Source organism: Peromyscus maniculatus, chromosome 4 (genome assembly GCF_049852395.1).
Source record: "Peromyscus maniculatus bairdii isolate BWxNUB_F1_BW_parent chromosome 4, HU_Pman_BW_mat_3.1, whole genome shotgun sequence".
Taxonomy (NCBI): domain Eukaryota; kingdom Metazoa; phylum Chordata; class Mammalia; order Rodentia; family Cricetidae; genus Peromyscus; species Peromyscus maniculatus.
Window position 1 is genome coordinate 36,754,279 of NC_134855.1, and position 23,440 is coordinate 36,777,718.

Below are 23,440 nucleotides of genomic sequence, written 5' to 3' on the forward strand. Positions count from 1 at the left end.
GAAAATATATTGTGCTGAAAAACAGTTAGAAAGTAGACTCAAAGTAATATAATATTCAGCAATAAAAAGGAGAAATTGATGATACACAGACGGACCTCAAAGACATTATGCTAAGGGAAAGAACCCAGATACATTCCATTTGTCTGAAGTGTCCACGAAAGGCAACTCTATTGTGGCGGAAATAGACTAGTGGTTGTTTGGGACTGGAGGAGGGACGGGCACTAAAGGAAGTGAGCAGATCTTTATGGCATGTTGGAAATTACTGACAAGCTAACTGTCACCATGGTGACACAACCCTATAAACTTACTGAAAGACCACTGAGGCATACACTTAGAACAAGGGACTTTTGTGATACATAAATTGTTGTTCTTCAGTTAAATGTTTTTAAAAATATAGTTGGGTTTAGTGGCTTCCAATACAGCATACCAGAAATTTGCATCTTTAAATGAAAGGACATGGAAAGTGCAAAAGTATCCCAATAGCCACTGGTTTATTGTCGGATGAGTCAAAATAAAAAGAAAGCTACTTAGAAATAAGAGAGTGAAAAATATCATTTCATATCTTACAGAACGTTGGCCTAAGATACACAAGAAAGATTACAGGCAAAAAAAAATCGATTGTAAAATAAGAAATTGCAAACAGAATAACTAAAGCTTTCAACTCAAGGGGCAAAAACAAAACAAAACAACAAGAAAAACCCAAAAAACAAAAGCCAATAAATAAAAAACTAAATAAACAAAACCTCTTAGCCACCTAAGACCAGAAGATAGATTCAACAAGATCAGTCAACAGATGAACAAACTACTCTTACTGAGGAACAAAACACACACACACACACACACACACACACACACACACACACACACACACACACACGAGAGAGAGAGAGAGAGAGAGAGAGAGAGAGAGAGAGAGAGAGAGAGAGAGAGAGAGAGAGAGAGACACAGAGAGATTAAGAGGCCATGGTGGGGAGTGGGGAGTGAGAGGAGATAGTTGGGGTGGGTATAATCAAGGCAGATTGTATGGCATATATAAAGTTGTCAAAGAATAAATACATGATATTAAAAGAACAACAAAACAACTTCAGCTATACTCAAGGTCAGGTTTCTTCCCCCAACTTCATCTTCAATGACATGAGTTTCCGAAGTTAATTCATTTCAATGCTTCATAAACATCCTAGGCTTCACACCTCTGCACCCTACAGCTACCATCTTAATGCAGACTTTTTTTCTCATCTAAAAGGAACTTGAGATTACCTTCTCGGTCACAAGTTTCTACCTCAATGAAGATAATTTCTAAACTTTCACGGAAAAAAAAAATCTATGTGAAGAAAGAAGAGACTAGAATGCTATTTGGACAGCATGTTTCTAGATTGGAGATTAAATTTTGTATATATATCAGCTTTCCTTCACATTATTTTAATGTAAAAGGTCAACAGAATTTGTAAAAGAAAACTGACATAAGAGTAGTTATTTTTGAGAATTCTTGTCCTACTAGACAGCACAGGAGAGTGATTGAACAGCATGGTGTCCATGTGGAAGCATAAATAGAGATCAGCTTTTATTTAATCTAATTAAGAGTCCATATGGATATAAAAGTATAATTAGAAATGTGATATATAATAAAAGCAGCATATCCAATCAAAGGATAAAGATGAATCATTAGCAATTGGTTCTGAGATAGTTAGCCATCAAATTAGGGGGGAAAATAAAGGAAGTCAGACAGTCAGTTCACATCGTTGATGAATACAAATCCCAGATGGCTACATGGCTAATTTTTAGAAGAGTGAATAGCATATTCTCTTTTTTTAAAGATTAGGTAGGGTTTTGTTTTGAGGGTTACCATGCGTTATTTTGAAGGTTGTGCCAGGTTTTGTCTTTGCGTGCCATGCATGGCTCAGGAGGAGAACATTTTTCTAGTTTGTCCCTCTCGGCAGGGGCTGACTACACATCACTGTCAGACCTGGGCACCTTTTCTAATTGCTCCAATGATATTCTTTGCTAGCGGCCACCAGACAGAGTTAAGTTAACAGACAATCTTCAGACAGACAAGCATTTCGTTTTCTTCCAGATGGTTACAGTGCACATGTCTGCCCCTTTCATATGTGCACACCTTCATTCCCAGTGGCTCTGGAAAAAGGTGAAGCCTTTTACAAGAGCATTGGCGCCCTTATAGAAGACATCAGAGAACTTGTCTCTCCCAGCCAGTGAAGTGAGTCTCCATGAGATGGCTGCTCTCTGAAGGCCAGGGAGGGAATCCTCATCAGAACCCTGTCCCATTTGGGTTTCTAACCTCCAGAACTAAGAAAATAAATTTCAGATTTTCAAACTGTTTTTTATGGTACCTCTAGCTGACTAATACAATGGTACTACATTTTGCATTTCGGTGAAGATTTGTCTGGTTTTCTTACCCTTGTATCTTTGTCTAGGTACATATAGACAATACCTATGTACTTTGTTAAACAGTTGATAATAGCAATGGATTCCAAATAAGACATTACATGAGCACAGGCATCAAACAGCAGCTTGCATTAATATAAATGGTTTCATATCTGTAAGAATGGCTTTATTACTACGTTGTAAAAATAGTTTAAAATTTAAATATTTTGACAAAAATGCATTAGAAGCATCTTGTCATAAAAAAGGTCAGTTCATGGAAATCACTTATATAGAATGTTCTTACTATGTTCCAGGCAGTGAGTTACATTCACTATATATTTGATACTTTTAATCATTTGAAGTAGATGCTATCTATATATTCATTGTAAAAATGACAAACTAAAGCACAGAGACACTGGTTTACCCAGACTTCATACAGCTGTAAAAGACAAAGCCAAGCCTCTACTGGCAACAGCCCAGTTCTGGAATCTTCTCTCTCATGCTCAAGAACACGTTGAAAATTGGGTATTTGGAATATAGAATGTTAGTAGAAACGTTGACAAAATAATTTGAATATAATGAGATGGGGTTGTGATTGTCTTTTTGTTATGTCAAGCCTCATGAAACCTTCAAAATGCCACTATTTTTAACCACAGAAAGGAAAGTTTCATATTCTCTACCCATCAATTTATTGATGAATGTGTTATTTTCATGAATCTTCATCTTCCATAATCAAAGCAGAAATAGATAAATGAGCAGAGTTTTCAGACTCTTGGGGGCACATCTGCATACCCTGATGGTAAATCTGGAAGCTAATATTTTAGGTCTTCTTAATCTGATGTGAAGAAAGTGCCTTAGGTTAAAACATCAAACATGACTTTTATTGTATTATGTTATTAAAGAAAAAATGTTTTAACCTATCTACCAAATTTGTTAGTGCCAGAGTGGTTACAGATGAATATAGCTTCTGATCAATGTCAGAAGTGAAAGCTTTTTACATGTTAGACTGCATCTCAAAACACAGAATGAGAACTATATTTCTATCTACATCACTTTTTTTAAAACAGGTATTCTATCCTAGGCTGGTCTTGAACTTGCTATGTAGCTAAGGGTGACCTTGAACTTCTGATCCTCCTGTCTCCATCTCAAGTGCTGAGATCACAGGCATGCGCCACCACACCTGGGTTTTGTGGTGTTAGGGACTGAACCCAGGGCTCTGTGGCTGCCACTCAAGCCTTCTTCCAGTGGCGCTACATCCCCAGCCCACACAGCATCACAGTGTTTTTGTGGGGAATTATGGCTTGGATATACCACATTTAATCACCAAGCCCTTTCTTGGTGATTTACCCATCGGTATGCAAGGATTGGCTCCACAATGATTTAAATCTGCATTATTCCATCAAAGGAGTTGATGTGTATATATCACAAACTCTTAAAAGTGATCAGCTTTCTAGCCTTCAGATGTTTTCCAGTGGACAAGACAGAGCCTTGGGGAAGGTAAACAACTGATGTTCCCAAGGTCATACACTATTCAAAGTTGAGTTAAGAATAAAACCCTGAGCTACAGCTCCTGGTCCTCAGTCCTTTTTGCTGTGCTGTAATATGGCTATTTTTTCCTGTTATGTAATACACACTAATCTGATTTGCTTTTTCTTCTTTTCAACGGAAGCTCTGAATCAGCTAATCTTGATAATTACTAGGACAGGAAGCAAAAGACTGAAAATGGTTCTGTAATCAGAGAAGCTCCCTGCTATGAGAGATGTTCTATTAGGAGCATGTTCCAAATGCTGGAACTCCACATCTGTTCTGCTTTTCCCACCCCTTAAGTTCCTGTGGCTCTCTTTCTCTTCCTGGGGGAACTTAAATGGCCCGGCCAGCCTCCTGACCACGGTCTTTGTAGTGCCCTTTGGAGCACAGCTGTCGGGGGGGGGGGGGGGGGGGGGGTGTTCCTATTCACTTCCTTCTGGGCTGCAGCATGATGGCCTGTCCTCCTTCTTTCTGGGCTGCAGCATGATGGCCTGTCCTCCTTCTTTCTGGGCTGCAGCATGGCCTGTCCTCCTTCTTTCTGGGCTGCAGCATGGCCTGTCCTCCTTCTTTCTGGGCTGCAGCATGATGGTCTATCCTCTGGTAACCACTTGTATCTCGGCCTCACTTGCTGTTTGCTTTTTGGTTGTTTGACCTCCTGACCTTGAGCTCAGGCTTTGCTGTCTTTTTGGTTCCATACTCAACTCTAAAGTACTGAGATACCCGGAAAACAATGTAATGATAACCCAGGAGCTGGTTGGGACAATAAACACCTATAACTCTGAAGACAGTTCTAATTCTAACTTGTTTCCTCCATAGGAACTCTCCCTCAGCCTGAGAGACTTCCGTAGTGTCTGCTTGATCCCTTTATGTAACAGGTTTCCTGATGGAGAATATATCTCTTTATTTTTGGATTTTCCTTTCCAGATTACTAGGATTTTTACTGTTTTCTTTTCGGCCCCAACACAGTAATCTTTAAAAAAACATTGTTTTAATCTCTCGGTGTAACACATAAAATAAGAAGACGAGCTCATTATCTCCAATGTCCTTCCCAGCTCTGCAGTTACATAATTGCAGGACATTCTAGGGCACATTTTCATATATGACTTTAGTGAGTTCATTGGAACATCCACACAGCTCTGTATAATTGTGGATTGTCTTTCCCAGCCTCAGTCACAGTAAGTGGACCCCTTTCTTATTAAAATAATGGCTTCCTCCTCCTGGGTCAAAATATTAATTCACAGCAGCCGCCAGTAGCACTTCATGCACACAGTGGGCAATCAGTTGCCAGAAAACCCTCTGTGAGATCTTTAACTAGGAAGTCATCAAAGGAACAAAATGGAAAACTGGTGCTTTAAGTATGAAAGTGAGAGTTTAAACTATATTATAGAAATCATTTTATCCGTTTGTAGATATAAATATTGAACGGCAACATTCGGTGTGAAAGATGCTCGCTCTGATAGCGTTTATCCTAACGTATCGCAGAAGGTGCTTTCCAGCCCACTATGGCAGTCTCAAGCCCCTCCCTTACCTTTCTCTGTCTTTCACTGACTGTTCAGCCATTAATGTCTTCAGCTCCTCTAGACGCTGGAGGTCTCTCATTTCCATGTCTTGCCACTTCTGTTGTTTCTTAGCCCAGTATTTCCTTATCTGTCATAGAAATGTTACATCAAATTTAAATTAACGCTGGATAAAATGGAGGAGGGGCATAACATTGTGCAGTTGCTCACACAGTAAAGAGCAGATTGAAACGAAATTTCGTCTTTTTTCTCTTTCTTTCTTTCTTTTTTTTTTTTTTTTTTTTTTTTTTTGGTTGTGCTTTAGAACTTCCTATAAAAGATTGGCAACAGAAAAAAAATAAATGAACACACAAAGGTATGAGTCTCTGAAACACTCCTGGCTTAACAGTTTCTGAAGTGGAAATATAATGTGTGCTGAGACCCAGGTTTTAATCTATGGCTGAAATCATCAGCTTTCAGGGAACCACAAAAAAAGAAATGTGTTACTGCCTCTGAAGAATATGACCTACCTGTTACCCAGGAGTATTTTTATCCTCTTATGGTAATGCAGTCTTTAGCAAATATAGCATTAAAACTATTTTTACCTTAAAAGCATGCGCTTATTTATGCTAATGGACAGCAGGATATAGAAAGCTTTATGCTCCCGGGGAAGTGGCAGGAGATGGGTGGGAGGAAGGAGGGAAAGAATGAATTAACACGGTTGTGGTAAAGAGCAGTCTCGACCTATGTGGTAAAATCAAGGTCGTGTTCACCAGGTTCACGAAGGTGGAAAGCATCGCTCTTCCTGAGCCCGGTTTTCTTCTCTCGATGGAAGCCAACTACAAGCGCTATTTGCAGGGAGCCAAAGCCATCTCTGGTTCCACAGTGTGCTTAGGCCACTCAAGTTAATAAAAGCCTCTTCAGCTACTCTAGGCTGCCATGTTGCGGGCTCAAGACACTGGGTCTCGCTAGTGAAAGACGGTGGCGCTTCAGTGGTGACAGGCAGCAGTCTGCAGGGCGACTGGCTAGCCTCACCTCCAGGGGGGCACTTCCTCTTCCGAGTTTGGATATGAAAAGCTAAGTGCTTTCGCGGCTGGTCCCAGCAGCATGGTCTCTGCCCTGGGAGCCTCTCAAGAGGCAGCTGAAGCTGCTGGCCACAGCCAGAGAAATGCTGCAGCTGCAGGGGGACCTGGTGTAAGGTGAAACCCGTGCGACATGACTCAAGTCAGAGTTTAAAGAGAGAAACCAAAAAGATGCCCACAACAAAGATGGAGAGAGAGGGGTTGGCAGGGTGGGTACAATCCTCCTGATGAATGCCAGGAACCCCTACGTGCCGGGCAGAATAATAGTTCCATCATCTCCATTGCAAGTATAAGAGATCTTCATATTCTTTTGTATTATCTTATAGGGTTTTTTGTTCTATTCTGCTTTGCAATAAATGTCTCTCATTATCAAGGTGATAATGAGATACTTCAAAACCAAATTTGAAAAAGCACATCTATAAAATGAAAGAGAACTTTCTCCTGGGCCATACCAACCCTGTGACTTGTGCTTACTCTTGGCGTTGGCCTGGAAGGAAGACCATGGCTCCTCCTGCAGACAGGCTGCTGTAACCCTCTCATCCCCGACATTACTTGGCATGTTGCCTTGTGCAGATCGGAGTATGATGCCCCCTGTCCTCCCTTCATTCCTCCTTTCTCCCCTCCATGCCTCTGTTCTTTCTTCTCTTCTACTGGCCCCCCTCTTCCTGCCTCTCTCCTTTCTCCCCGTGTCCCCTTCCTGATGCAGTCATTAACAGTGCTTAATCCTGACCTGGGCCCCCGGAGACTCAAGGCCACAAGCTGAAAGGATCCTCACAGCTTCACACTTCAGAGCACCTCTTCCTTGCTATAACTAGAACCCTTGGAAGAACTGCTCACTCTCCGACATGGCATTCTGGGGAGTGCTTTTCATTTGTTATTAACTATGACTTTAAGAACACCATCACATATTTCTCACACACAATTCCTTCTATTTTCCATATTTGTATTGTCTGAATACAGCACCCTTTGCCTGTTCTTGTCAGTGCTGGGTGTGGACTTCCAGGTCACCTCCAGGTCCGTGTCAAGAATAACCTCAAAGCTACCTCTGCCTGTCTAGGCAACATCTGAATTTCCGTTCAAGCTGTTATTCTTACAGTTCTTCTAAAGAACTGTGTCCTGCTTCGGCGTTCGATTATCGTTGGTGTTCTACCCCTTAAATTATACAGCAATAGACTCTGACAAGAATTGGCTCCTCTCCACCTTTATCCTCTGGGTTCTGACCCAGTACAGTTTAGTCTTTGGCCCTCAACATGAGGCTTTGCTAAGTAGTACATCCTCTCTCCCACTTGATGGCAAAACATGTGATTTCCTAATCTTGGCACTTCCGAGTGTCTTCTAGAACATAGCATGTACTTAATAACCATTTCATTAATGATACAATTGTATGGACAGATAGCAAATTCATGGCTTTGGTGCGATCCTCAGCGACGATTATTTTTTTAAATCAGTGCTTGGTCAGCAGCTCCCAATTTGTCAATGGCACTCCAAGACAAGTTCCCTATGTTCTGCTCTGTCCCCACCACTGCCTTCTCACTTTTCACAGGAAAGATGAAGGCTCTAACCTTCCTCCATACCCCATGGAGAGAAAGGGCTATCCTTCCTTCAGTGCTCATAAGCATGTGCTCTGGAGACCCAGAAAGACCTGACCCCAGGCGCAGCCCTCCGTTCTGAAATCTCCCTACTCCACCCTCTGTCCCTCTCTTCATCCCGCCTCAGTGCTCTGTGCGCTGCTTCCTTTTCTGCCGTCCAATTAAACACATCTCTCTCCAGTTAAAAATCCGAAGAAAGACTTCTTTTAAACCACCAAGGTGGTAGCGGCGTGTCATTCAAGGCTCTTTTCCGTTAAAGCACCTGAGACTGTTTACTGTGTTCCACCTTTACATCTATACTACCCCCCACTCACAGCGTTCTTATCTCTGCCTTCTAAAGAGGAGGAATTTACCAAGCAACAGGGAAAGGCAGAGCAATTATAGGCCAGTAGTAAATCCAAATATATCAGTAATAATCCAGGCAAACTCATTGCCTTTACTAGTGACTTACAAAGGATGAAGTCAAACAATCATTTCGAGTCTTATTTTATCAATAATTGGTATTTCTGTATGTTTCTATTAACCTTTATGTCTATTCTTAAAACATTATTGGCTTTGGCATTCATTTGTTCAATAAATATTTATTAAAGACATGCCTGGAGCCATATACTGTACTATTGACTTAGGATATGGTATTTATAGTATTTGTCATAAAATTGGGACTTCATAGAGGAGAGACAAAATAAAGAAATAAATGAATGAACAAGTCATTGTTATCCTGTTAATAAAAGGAAATGATAGGGTGATAATTCAGAATAGTTCAGGTGGCTTTATTAGATGGCATTTTCAGATGCCTTCAACAGGACATTTGAGGAAAAGATGAAAGAAGAAAGTGAGATGGCCATGGAGGAAAGAGAGACCAGTGGAGGATGAGGAAGCCATGGGTTCAGTAGCATTGGGCCAGGAAAGAACTCTCGTGTTCTGGGAATTGAGAGGAGACTGAACTAGAATTGCTGGGTAAATCCAGAAAACTAGAATTGGCAGGTAAATCTAGAAGACTATAATTCGGGGGTTAATCTAGAAGACTAGAATTGGTGGGTAAATCAATACAAGAGGCCAAACTGGAGAGCTGCTAGGTGTCTAGATGAGCAGGCCAGGATTCAGAATTTCAGTCAAGTAGTGACAAGGTGTGACTCTGGATGTAGACGGATGGCTCAGCCTGTTCAATGGAGAATGGAGAGCAGAGGGGCCAAGGAGTAAGGAGATCAAATGGAAATGCAAGGCTCAGGTGGTCACTCAGACTAAGAACTGGGTGCAGTGTAGGAGTGAGGGGTGCTTGAGTGTGGGGTCAGCATGCTTGTTGTGGAGCTTTGCATATTCAAGGCCTGGGATAAAGAGCAAGCAATGAGTCCCAGCGTTTTGCTTTCGCAACTGTGAGACTGAAGCATCAGTAACTGAGATGGAGGAGTGGGTTCATCACAGGCTTGGAAAAGAAGGACAAGCAGAAAGTCACTTTGGGGCATGTAGCTCCTGACATTCCTGGAACAGCTCTAAGTGGAGACAACGGACATCTGGAGGTGTGAATTGCCGCAGGGAGAACTCAGTCCTGGAGGCTCAAATGAAACATCTATTTGTGGGAAAATATCTGATGTCCGAGACAATGGAGAAAAGATGCCGACCTTATTTACATCTTCATTTTCACACTTTTCCCTGGAGAATGGCTCACCTTCTCACCTCCACTGTGGCATCTCATTATGTTGTCAAGACTAGATCAAGCCTAGCTCCATCCCCTGCAGCAAGGACCATTTGCTTATTATTTATTAAGCTTCTCTCCTTGGTTCTTTTACATAGCACTTCCTGGGATTGTTCATGGTCTAGGGAGCCTTTGCTATATGCCTGGGATTGTGCTGCCCTGCCTTTTTGATTGGGAAACCCTTCTTGGCCCTCTTTTAAGACTTATCCTTCAGCACTGCCTTCTTAGCCATTCTTCCTTTCTCCTCTTCCAGCTATGGCGAGGTGTGCCTGTTAGAACATTATTTATGTTTTCTTGGCATAGCATTTTCCGTATGGACCTCTGCTATTTATCGTTGTATTCCTAGTACCTTATATTGTGTCTGACATATACTAGAGTTTAGATGGTCACAGTTAGATGAGTGGACATTTCTCCTGGTCTCTGGCCCAAGAAGAACAGTTGTGGATGGGAACTGGGCCAGCAGTTTTATTTGTAAGATGGTGAAGTCTGAACTAAGTACTTCCCCAAGGAAAGTTCCATTCACGTCTCATCAATTAATAGGAGCAGAAAGGGTGAGTCGGGAATTATTGGCTCTGTGAGCTTCAAATTAAAATCCTGGCTAAGGACGTTTAACTAGACCTTTGAGATATTTGTTGAGACACAGAACCTAAATGCACTGAGTTTTAGACTTCTTATGTAATCTTTAAAACATTACAGTGATGGCTGTTCAGACAGTTAATATAAGTGATAAATTAAATGTCAAGCTCTTACTTGGATGTGAAGTTTCTAACAAAATAAAACAAGCTCTCATTGTCCTGCTCTCCTCTTTTGGATGCTGATTTGTCCTGGATGCAAGATGCGGATCCACAGTCCCACATCTCCATCAATTTAGTAGACTTACACCAGTGAAAGCGTGAACAAACCAAGGAAAATAGTCTCTGCATAGATTTATGTACCAAAATGTAATACTATTTTTTCCAGAGCATTTAGATCATTTTTATATCCTATCTCACTTTAGCCATCTTCAAAACAATTTGTTTCTTATTAACAAGCCGACTAGAAAGCATGATGTTTATGCTCTAAGCATACATCAGAGTTTACCCTTAAAAAACATAGACGAGTGTCAAACAGCCATTAAATTCACCATGAAATAAGACTTTCTTACTTACAGATAGAAAGCAGAAGCTCAGAATGAAAGCATTATCATAGGAAAAGGGTTGGCCTCTAATTTCAAGCTATCTGTGTGATATTGAATCTTTGAACAAACAGACTTCTGCACAGTGTTCCCAAGTTATTATTGCCAGAACTTTAATAATTTTGCAGCAGGAGGTCATAACACTTAACCAGACACACAGACAGTATGATACACAAAGGTTAAAATATTCAGTATCTTTCCCAACAAAGCATTAAGACAAAGCAAACTGTGATTTCATCTTCTGGTTTCTAATTTATTTAGATAGCTCCTTTCAACTTACAGCCAGCCTTTCTCCTTTTGGCCTGCAAAATGCAGCCCATATAAAAGTGTAGCATTGTCATATATAAAAACACGACTGGACATCGAAAAAATCTATTCATTTTCTACTTTATTTTTCCTGTTAATTTAACAAACATAATAGTACAACCACCTCTGCTTTGGCACATAATTGTATGACCTCCTGAAAGACAAGAGACGTTTCTTATACAGTGACATTTTTTGTATCCAGTGTCATCTTTCAGGAGGGAAATAAAAACTCATTGTACCAGACTCTCTTTTTCTTTGGGGCCACAAACCAGCTCGCAAATCGTGACAATGAGAGTCATTAGTTATGAATGCTCAGCCTTAGCTTATGCTTGTCCCGTTAGCTCTTACATCTTCACCTGTTTCTCTTCATCTACGTTTTGCCGTGGGGCTTTTTACCTTTCTTTCTTTCCCACTTTCACTGCTTCTCATGTCTGCCTGGCTTTGGGCCCCAGGCGACTCCATCTCTTTCTCCCTCTTTCTTTCCTCCTTTTTCTCTCTCGAGCCTAGATTTTCCCTCCTCCTTATTCTCCCTGCCCGCCAGCCCTGCCTATCCCTCTCTTGCCTAGCTATTGACCCTTCAGGTTTTCATTAGACCATTTGGTGCCTTAGGCAGACAAGGTGAAATAAATGCAACACATCTTTACATAATTAAGCAAACGCAGCACAAACAAATGTAACACGTCTTTACATAACAAATATAGCATAAACAAATGCAACATACCTCCACACAGTTAAAGCAATATTCTGCAGCATAAACAAATGTAACACATCTTTATAAACTTAAAATAACATTCCACAACAACTCATCTGCTGAATTGATGCAATGAAATATTATGCAGACAGGAGGCACTGAAGAAAATACTGTTCTGGGTTTTACTTATATAAATCCCAAAATACCTGAATAGACAATAACAGTGCTACGTACCAGTCACTAAACTGATTTATAATGTCACGGGGCATGGTATTTCATCCCAAGACTGCACATGCCTGGTACTTCTCTGCGTCAAATTGCTCGGGAGAGCCAAATCAAGCTATCAGATGCCAGAGGTGAACTCTTAGCCACTCTTACTCTCAAAATGTTTCAGTCAATGTCATCTCTCCTGTGCTTCGTACTTGAACATCTCTGTGAGTTTACTGACTGACATCAATTTCCAAACTGAAAAAACTAGCCTCAGGTTGGAGAGTCGGAAGGCCCAGCAGTGAGGAGTGCTTGCTGCTCTCAACAGAGGGTCCTGGCTTACTTACCAGCACTCATGCCCAGTGGCTCGTGACCACTTTTAACACTGGTGCCAGGCATCTGACATCCTCTTCCGGACTCACCAGGCACCTGTGTTCACCCATGCACATGCCCGCACACAAACATACTAAACCTGAATTTAAATTTTAAGGGGTTCCAGTCATTAATTCTCAAGGCCTTCATTGTGCAAAAGCTCTGAAAAGGAAGTCAATTTTATGATTATACTGCCTGGTTATTTGAACTTCAGGGATATCTTTCTGGCCATATTGCTCATATTTCTGATACGTTCCCTTGCCCCTAAACTTGACTGTTTCAGACATTGAGTTACAAACTGATAAACAAGTTCAGCTCTGGCTAGTAAGAGAATGAACTAGCATACATTTTCTCCTGAATGACAGGATAAGAAAGACTATGAAGAGGGGAACAGGCCAGCAAGAAGGCTCAGTGGATGAGAACAATTGCCACCTGATGACCTGAGCTCCTCACGATGAAAAAAGAGAACCAGTCCCCAAAAGTCAGTTGTCATCGGACCTCCACCTGGGTGCCACAGAATGCATGGGATCTGTACATGTGTGCTATGGAATACAAACATGTGTGCATATATGTGCACACATACATGAATAATTACATTTTTTAATAACAAGAACATGCTCAGAGACTTTAATTACTAAAAAAAATCTTTTAAAGTGCAATAAGTATGGAAATTGACAGATTTATATAAAGGTATGTTCATTAGAGCCTTAAAAGAATGAAAAGAATGGCAATAAGAGAAATATCCCAAACTGCTAGATTATCAAATGAACTATTTGATGAAACACCACACAAGCAATAAAAATCCTACATAGGAAAAGGGGGAAATACACAAATACTGACAAGTAAAGAAAAATAGTGATTTAAAAAACAAACATGTAGCCGGGCGTGGTGGCGCATGCCTTTAATCCCAGCACTCGGGAGGCAGAGCCAGGCGGATCTCTGTGAGTTCGAGGCCAGCCTGGGCTACCAAGTGAGTTCCAGGAAAGGCGCAAAGCTACACAGAGAAACCCTGTCTCGAAAAACCAAAAAAACAAAACAAAACAAAAAAAAAAAAACAAAAAACAAAAAACATGTATGTATGAAGAAATGTTTAAGGCCATTGCTATTAAAAACTTTCTTTTGGGAGTGATGCAGGTTTGGGGTGTTTTTCATAGTATTTTGTATGATTGTCTGTATTTTCACAACAGACAAAAAATACTTTGTTATTACAAAAGTTTGCTTTTTAAATTTAGGCAAAGAAAGCACATTTTTAGGAAGTGCATCCACAGAGCATGGCTATTATTCTTTCCTGAAGTTCTCAAACTATCTTCTTGTATCAAGCCCAACCACAGGATAGTGTATAGGGGATTAATCCTGTCTATAGTTGTATAACACTATCCCTTTTTGCCAGCTTGCATATGGCATCATGTTCACCTTCTTTAGAAATGTTTCATGGAATCATGATTCAATTTAGGCTTTATAAAGGCCTCATACAAAACTTCTATTAAAAACACTGTCTATAGGGTAGGTCATCTTTTCTTTCAATATATGGTCCAGCTCCTGATATACTGGTATGATACCCATTAGTAGCAAATGGGAACGAAACTATATTCCTATCCCTTTAATTCCTTGACTCTTATTCTCTTACTGATTTCTGATAACAATAACTCTTACAAATAAACACATGGCACAAAAAAATCAGGATAAACAGGAAAAGATGTGCTAAAAGGAAAGTTGAAGGGGAAAAGGAGAGTTGAGATTCAGGCAGCGAGGAGTTGAGCAGCACTGAGCTGCTTCGCCACCTGTAGACCAGAGACAGCATTGTGGGAGGGGCAGCAGACAGAGCAGAGACCTTTGGTAGACAGAACGATAGTCAAGCACAACCCAACAGGGCAAGAGGCTGGGGGTGGGGATCACCATCCTGCTTCATTCCAGTCTCTCATCTTGCACTTTTACTGAATGCAGCCAGAAGCCAGAGGCCAGGAAAGACACACCGAAAAACCCAAGAGCCACTGAATGAAGGGTGGAGATGTTAATTTTTTGACTATAAGTATTTAGAGGTAGTTGATACCCACATGCATGCAGAAGTAACATTTTAGGCCGCACTCACTTTGGCCACTCCTTCATAGCAGAGCTTCCCACACAAATGGGTAATAAGCTGCTTTCTGTTGTGATGTATCCTATGTCCACATAATAAGATGAGCCAAGAAAGTATTCTGGGGTAAACACATTAGTTATCTCACTCGTAATTGAAATGCCAGGTGGATTTAAAAATAACTGTCATGGCTTCTTTAGGAGAAAAGTTTGTTTTCAGGATGGGCAATATTACATAATGATCATGTCGTATGTTGACATCACTGAAATGAATTGGCCCATAATCTTGTTTAATTTCTCTGTTTTCACTATTCATTAGGAAGGGAGTTTATATACTAAGGATGTTGTATTTCAAGACAGGAAGCGTGAGGGAGAGTAAAAAGTAATCAGGCCTCAGAGTCATTCAATCATGACTTCTTAGAGCTCAGGTGATTTTTGTGAACATTTAATCCAAACACTTCATTTTACAACTGAGAGGGCAGAATCCCACACAGGCTGCATAATGCGCCCAAGGTCATCCAATGTATTAGGGCCCCTGGGACTGTCACAGCTTCCTCTTTGCTTCAACATCAATGCATATGTTGTGTACAGCTAAGTGGTTGTATGTGGTGTATGCAGCAAACATACTCACTCAGCCAATACTCTGTGAGTTCCTGGTACCATGCATTGGAAATAAATGAAAAAAAAAATTCCCATTTCTTCTGAGTGTGCATTCTAGAAAAATAAGTGAATGCGCGTGTGTGTGTGTGTGTGTGTGTGTGTGTGTGTGTGTGTGTGTGTGTGTGCCAGGTGTGATAACTGCTGAGGAAAAAACTAGGACAGTATGATAGATGGCAATGGTATAGGGGGTCACCAAGGATGTTCTCACTAGCATGAAGTTTGTTTGGGTCCTTCACTGAACTGAGAAGTGGGTTGTGCAGACATCTTGGAAGAGGAGGAGAGTTCTAGGCACAGGGAAACACCAGTGCAGAAGGCTGGGAGACAGATGCTAAGGAGGAGGTATGCTCATGGAGGAGGAAGCAGATAGTTGCAGCTGGAATAGAAGCAGGTGGGGAGGGGTGGGAGATGAGATACAACCCACACTGAGTCAGTGCAGGGAGGAAGATCAGGCAGGGCCTTTGAGTGTGGTGAACTTTTATTTTACATGGATGAGCACTCCATTGGTGCATTTTTTGGCAGAGGAGTGATATAATCTGAAGTGAGTTTTACAAAGATCAGCATGACTGCTTTGTATAAGAGAACGTGGGTGTGGAATATTGAGATAGGAAGAGGAGGAGTAGAGGCGCTAACTGGGAGACCCGGAGGCTGACACAATGCTTCTACTTGATTTTAAAGACAGAGCTTCTACCTATGTCAGAAGGCAAATGTATGAAGGGAAAAAAATGAATCAACAGTGACTCCAAGACTTTTGGGCGGAGCACTGAGAGAGCAGATTCCATCTGCATTGAGAACAGGAGGAAAGGATGGTGTTAGGTCTGGAGGGAATGCAGAACCACAGCTTTGGCATTTAGATTTGAGAGAGTTGGGTATGTAAGTGTAGTATGGGTATGAAGTGTGGACTTTAAAAGGACTATTAGCAGTACTACTCAGCATATAAATGATGTGCAGTTATATTAAGTTTGTTGAGCTCTACTAGATAATATACAAACTTAGATGACTAAGCCTCCAACACAATCCAAAGTTTAAGAAATAGAAGAATGAGGAAAACCCACCCAAGTTGACTGAGAAGAAAGTCCCACTGTGGTGGGATGGCTTCCCGGAAGTAAATGAAATCATTTTCCAAAGACAAGGCTGTGACCAGTTCTGTCATTACAGTTCCAGGAAGATGAGGACTAAGAACTGACCGCTGGGATCAGTCAGTGGAACATGGAGGTCAAGCACAAGCTTGCCAAGTGCAGGGTTGCTGAAGCTGAAGGGCGCAATGGTTCAAGAGCACAGGAGTAAAGAAAAAAGTGTTCCACATCACTAATCATCAGAGAAATACAAATCACAATAACCCTGCACATGACCTCACTCCTGTTGGAATGATTACTGTGAAACAGGAAAAGGTTAAGAAGTGCTGGAGAGGATGACAGAAAAGCAAACACATGCACACTTGGTGAGGAGGCAAATCTTGGAGGACAGTATGGAGGGTCTTTTAAAAGTTAACAAAGAACCACCCATAGTCCATCAATCCTAATACCGGGGACGTTGCCAAAGAAAATTAAGATAATGTGATGAGACATATTGTGTTTGTGTTTCCATATTTACTGAGGCACTATTTATTTGCATCCGTGAAGAAATGGAAGCAACCCAAGTGCCCATCAACTCATGAGCAGTTAAGAAATGAGAACACAAATTACAAGAGTTGAACTCTTGTCAATCGTGGTACTCTAGGTCATCATGAATGAAACAAGCCAGCACAGGAAGTCAAGCAGCACATGATTTCACCCATGTGGAAGTGAAAATGCTGATCTCACAGAAGCTGCAGTGGTTACTACAGGCTGGGGAGACATAGGACAGGGAAAAGGTAAGCACTGAATGATAAACCGTAGCTAGAGAAGCTTCAGAAATTCTCGTCTACTGTCACACAGTAGGGCTGACTGCAGACAATACCCATGTATTGCGTATTTTTAAAATGCTTGTGGAAAGAATTTTAAATGCTTCACCATGAAAAAGATAATTGTTACAGGACATAGATACATTCACTCTGATTTAAGCACCATACACTGCTCACACATACCAAAATATCACACGATCTAATATAAATATGTATGTTTTTATGTGTTGATAAATTAATATAAAATTAAATTAAGATAAAATTTAAGAAGAGCACTGGAGGGGGAAAGGTGGACACTGAGGTCAGGATGTGGAATGATGGTACTGTCTGAAGAGGGACGGGACCAAGAAAGAGGACTTGTTAGATGGGAGACATTATGGCATGAATTAAGAAGAGGTCTGGAAGATGGGGGGGACAAAGATTGGGGCAATCTTGAGTAGGAAAAGTGATAAGATTCAATGCACAGATCATAGGACTGGCCTTGGACTCTTCAGCATTATGAGGAGAGGGGTATCAGGGTCATGGGTATGGTCTCTGATGGGTTGGTAGACTTGATCTTAGAAACCTGTGGAAACTCTCTTGTGAAATTAATGTCAATAGGTTAAAAAGAAGAATGCAGTTATGGCAACTTCCTTCATCTTACTTAACCCCCTCAAAACATGATAACAAAGAGGAAATGAAAACTATGAGTTTTTAAAATCAGATTGCAACATAATTTTATATTAATTATCTCTTTTTTTTCTTTTTTGGTTTTTCAAGACAGGTTTTCTCTGTATAGCCCTGGCTGTCCTAGAGTTCACTCTGTAGACCAGGCTGGCCTTGAACTCACAGAGATCCTCCTGCCTTTGCTTCCCCAGTGCTGGGATTAAAGGCATGTGCCACCACTGTCTGGCTGATTATCTGATTTCTTACGGAGCATTTAATTACAGGACCTCATTAACTCAGAGAAATCATAACTATTAAGAATATGGAAATAGCCGGGCAGTGGTGGCGCACTCCTTTAATCCCAACACTCGGGAGGCAGAGCCAGGTGGATCTCTGTGAGTTCAAGGCCAGCCTGGGCTACCAAGTGAGCTCCAGGAAAGGCGCAAAGCTACACAGAGAAACCCTGTCTCGAAGAACAAAAAAAAAAAAAAAAAAAGAATATGGAAATAGACATTGTCAGTTTGGGGCACTTTAAAAACATAAAAGCAAGAAAGGGAGAGAACAAGGGAATCTGTGGCTATTATGTAGAACTGAATAGTATTGTAAAATAAAAAAATAAAATAAAAAAATCATAAAAGCAAATTGGTACTACTAAAGAGTTTCCATATTACCCATTTCTTATCTGCTAAACAGATTTATGTGAACAAGGGTAGGAGGACTGGGAAAAGATAACTCCAAGTCCAAGACTTTGATATTGAGGGTTCAGGAAACTGAGGTTTCTCAAAATGGATTCATCTCAAAATTAATGACAAGTAGCAATCACACCAAGGACAGCACAAATAGTACAGCAGCATTTAAAGAATAAACCAGGGGCCAGGTGGTGGTTGTGGTGGTGGTGGCGGCGGCGGCGGCGGCGGCGGCGGCGGCGGCGGCGGCGGCGGCGGCGGTGGTGGTGGCAGCGCACGCCTTTAATCCCAGCACTTGGGAGGCAGAGGCAGGAGGATCTCTGTGAGTTCGAGGCCAGCCTGGTCTACAAAGAGAGTTGCAGGAAAGGCACAAAGTTACACAGAGATACCCTGTCTCGAAAAACCAAAAAAAAAAAAAAAAAAAAAAAAAAAGGAATAAACCAGGACCAACCCATATAGGGCCAAATCCTAGTCATACCGCTTCACAGCCCTGTGACTTTGGGGACATTATGACTTCTATCGTCAGTTACAAAGTGAGGATTACAAGGCTATCTGTCCATCAGAGTTGTTAAGAAGATTAAAATGAACACAGATACTCACTGAACACTGCAAACAGCGTACAAATGTTCATTAATTATATCAGATCATTATGAAAAATCAAGACTCAGCAGAAAATATAGCCAAACAGGGCACCTGAAGTTAATTCTTACATTTCTCTGTCTAAAGCTGCTAACTGGGAAAGCTTGTGCAAAAAACAAATAAGTCTGGCCCTTGGTCATCCTAGCCTTTTTTTTTTATATGACTTTTTCCTAAAATTATATCATCACAAAAGATAGTAAGGTCCCTTGCTGGGCAATGTGTACTGCTTTAATCCCAACAGTTAGGAGGCAGAGGCAGGCAGATCTCTGTGAGTTTGAGGCAAGCCTGGTCTACAGAGTGAGTTCCAGGACAGCCAGGGCTACATAGAGAACCCTGTCTCAGAAAAAAAAATTAAAATTATATATATCTATATATATATAATATACATATAACATATATATGTACACACACACACACACACACACACACACACACACACACACACACGAAGGTCCCATCATGCTTTTTTATTCTTAGGAAGAAGCTGTAGGGCTGTAGAGATCTCCCAGTGGTTACGACAGCTTGTTGCTGCAGTCTGGTTTTCAGCACCCACATCAGTTGGCCCCCCACAGCTGGAAACCAGCTCTATGGAATCTGCTGCAAACCTCTGCTGGGGTGACAGGTATGCACAGCCATGCTCGGCTTTTTGTGTGTAAGTCGGAGACTCAAACTCGGGTCCTTGCGTTGAATAACAAGTTACACAGTGAACCTTCTCTGAAACCCTGAAGTTTCCATTTTAAAGAGACAGTTGAGAACAACCAAGATGGCTTACCGTTGGCCATCCCTGGGTAGTCATCCTACAGTTCCTGTCACTTGTGAACTTTATTCTGAGAACTGGCTTCAACTTACTCAGTCTCATGTAAACAGGGCCAAATCGGTTCACTTAATAAGCTTCCTTAGGTTCATTTCTAAATTTTAATGACAAACCAAAGAACAGTGGGAGCATTTTTACATTAGATGTTTTATTTCTTTCAGTTAATTAAATGTCCTGCTCAACATTAACTTCTCTACCCATAAAACACTACCTAGAGGACTGATATTAAATTTTCATAAGAGAAAGTTGGAATCCCAGTTTCATTTTGAGTTCTTTCTGCATAAAATATTTACTATCTTCTCCTTATCCAATCACTGTTAAATGACAATTTATCCATTACGTTCCTTTAACTCTGATATTCAGCTGACTTCATCAGATTCTAAAATTAAAAAGAATCATAAAAAGGGGCCTGGAGAGGTGGATCCGTGGTTAAGCATATATACTGTTCTTGCAGAAGGTCTCGGTTCAGTTCCCAGCACCCACGCTAGGCAGCTCCCAACCACCTGTAACTCCACGACTAGGGGGTCTGCTGCTCTCTTCAGGCCTTCATGGGCACCCACACCTAGGTGACATTCTCTCTCTCTCTCTCTCTCTCTCTCTCTCTCTCTCTCTCTCTCTGACATTCTCTCTCATTCTCTTTCTCTCTTTCAGTCTCTCGATCTCTCTGTCTCTCTATCTCTATCTCTTTCTCTCTCTCTCCCCCTCTCTCATGTACACATACACACAAACAAAACTATTTTTAGAAGAACAATAAATAAAATAAAACACCCCCCCCAAACTGCAAACCCCCATACCTACAAGTTATCAGCTGAGAGGACCGGAGAACAGCCAACGGGAATAGCTCTAGAGGCTGCTCGTCAGCTCCTCAGCTCCTCAGCTCTTCAGCTCCACTGGGACTTAGTTTTCATGCAGATGGTTCATTTGCAAAGAATCTCTCATGAGAGTGAGGTCAGGTTTTGTGTTTGGAGGGAATCTAAGACATGCTTCCAAGATCCCCAAAGGCCATGGCTAAGCTCTCACTGTGGTATCTGTTTTCTGAAAACATGAAAGGTGCTGAAAGCCAGTTTTGATCATCTGAAAGTCACCATATTGCTAAGTGTCACCATAGTGCTTCTGTGTGGATGTCCCGGCTAGCACAAGTGAAATATTACATACATTGACAGTATTTTCATCCTCTACCATTTTATTGTAGCTGCAATCCAGTTAGATATCTTTCCCTCCCTCCTCAAAGGTAGCCTTGTTCTCTGTGTTACACGGGTTGGGGGTGAGTGTCAGTCATAATGGGAAAGGACCCAGAGGAAACAGAGGATCCTGGCCAGACTGGCCAGATCCCATCTCTGAAGGTCTGTTTTCCACGCACCACTATGATTTCAAAAGGTTCCTTTTCCCACTCCCTAAAGCCTTGTAATCGTCTTTACCCTCCTTCCTCAACATCAGAGCACTTCATGGGGATGAGAGGCAATCAGTCACAGGAATCTGAAGGAAATTGCAGAGGACAGGTCCATATCCCACAGTTCCTGTGGTGCACAAATGCAGGCAATAGCAATTAAGGGCCTAAACTAAAAGAGGAAGATTAATAGGAAGAGAGTTGCGGAGCCCTGCTGCAGTCAGCCAGGGCAAAAAGTTTATTTCAAGACCTGAACTTTGATCAACTACAGCTAAACTAATAATGCTGCTAGCATGGAGGCATTCATACCGGGAAGCAATCAGACCAGCAGGGGCCAGAGTGGGGACAGATAGCTATGGCATGATGCTGCAAGGCTAAGAAATGAAAGAGGAGGCAATGTAGGCATTGATGAGAACAAAGGCCCCTCCCAATGGCCCTGAGCTAAGGGAATCATCAGTGCTCCTTGAAGGGGCCGGGAGTTACTCTTAAGGTTGCATGAGAAATACATATAGAGATATATTTTTGTGTCTATCAATATGAGCATATACAATATATGTGTGTGTGTGTGTGTGTATATATATATATATATATGTATATATATATATATATATATATATATATATATATATATATATATGGAACTATTTAATTCATTGTGTGTAGTCATACTCAAGTTAACTAATTTACCTTTTTTGTAGTTTTTGCTTTTCTCAATTAACACTTTTATTATCCTGATAAACTTGGAAACTCAAATCTTCCTGTATTACTGCTAGGAGCGTCTATTGACATAGCAAGAATTGCACACTCTCTCTGTGGCAGGGCGGGTAAGCACAGCCTTTACAAACTACCGAAGAGGGACAATTTATATTGGAGGATCCGCTTACAATGGCAGGAAATTTGCCAACTGAATGACTGGGATGTAAGATGTACCACATTGAAAGGCGCTTGGCACACAATAAGTAAGTGGCTAGAGAATCAACCCATCTGGACCATTGGGCTTACACCCTCTCACTGTCGCTCTATCTTACTAGGAGCCCATATCACTTCCCCATATACGAGGCAGATAGGCAGAGAGAAGGCAAAGGCAGCCCACCACACTCTGAGGGAGAGCAACAGTGTCCGTGCTCAAGGAAAAATAAAGGCACTAATTGTGAGACACACTACGTCCTTAAAGGAGACATTGAGATTTCAAACCAGAACCTGGCAGAAGGCTTATGTGTATAATTTACAATAAAGTCAGCAAGTCATAAAGCTAATGAGAAATAGAGTACATATTATCTTTTTGAACTGTGTGCTAAGGAACTGTGTGTATTTTGCAGTTGATCGCCACCCAGACCCAGGGGATGAACTAGTGAGTCAACGGTCCTGCAGTTTAGAGTGAATCACCACAGTTAGCTGCATGCTCCACGTTCTCAGCAGAATGTTTTATCTTCCTGGTACTAAAAACCAGTTATGCAGTCACCAATGTTGATCAAGTAATGCCCCTTTGAGGGGTATTCTCTCACCAGCTAAGAACAACCAGGAAAAGATAAAATGGACTGTGCCCATGACTCTGGTTTCTGAATCTGGCTTAATACTATTGCCTCTAGCTATTATTAGCTGATTCCTATTTGAAATGTCTGATTTGATCCCATGGTGTGTTTCTAGCTACCTTCCACTTGGCCAGTCCACTACAACAATATTAATATTATTAATTACTATATTACTTATATATAGGACTCTTTCTGGGTTACAGTAGTGTGTTAACTGCTTCCTAGGTTTTGTCTCAACTTTTTCAGTATTATACAAATAAACACAAACACTGAAACTCAGGAGATAAAAACAATTTTCTTCACAGTCACACAATTAGCAAGTGATACCTCTGAACTTCGGCCAGGTCTGAGCAAGGAAAATAAAAAGCCTATGCGCTCAATGTACTTGGAGCCTTGCCCCACTTCTAATAGGCTCATTGAGTTTGGGGCCCTTCGCATTTGCTGCCCAGTCTGCCATTCGTTGATTTCTCTTTCCACAATGGCTCATCTCTATCTTCATTTGGAACTGAATCTCTTTAGATCTCCTTCAGTATCTTTGAATGGGTATGTGTTCGGGTTCCTTTCTCAGTGTCATAGCCCATGTGCCATAGAGCTATAGCCGATATATGA

The 23,440-nt window shown here is 41.3% G+C and overlaps 1 protein-coding gene across 13 annotated transcripts in view; it reads right to left on the reverse strand.

Annotated features, from left to right (window-relative positions):
- Ccdc148 (coiled-coil domain containing 148) overlaps positions 1–23,440 on the reverse strand; it is a 284,674-nt gene that overhangs the window by 79,617 nt on the left and 181,617 nt on the right. For all 13 annotated transcript variants that reach the window (XM_016003164.3, XM_076569531.1, XM_076569535.1 and 10 more), the window contains one exon: positions 5,435–5,553. In XM_016003164.3, the coding sequence (XP_015858650.1) occupies positions 5,435–5,553 (119 nt within the window). The remainder of the gene's footprint in view (positions 1–5,434; positions 5,554–23,440) is intronic.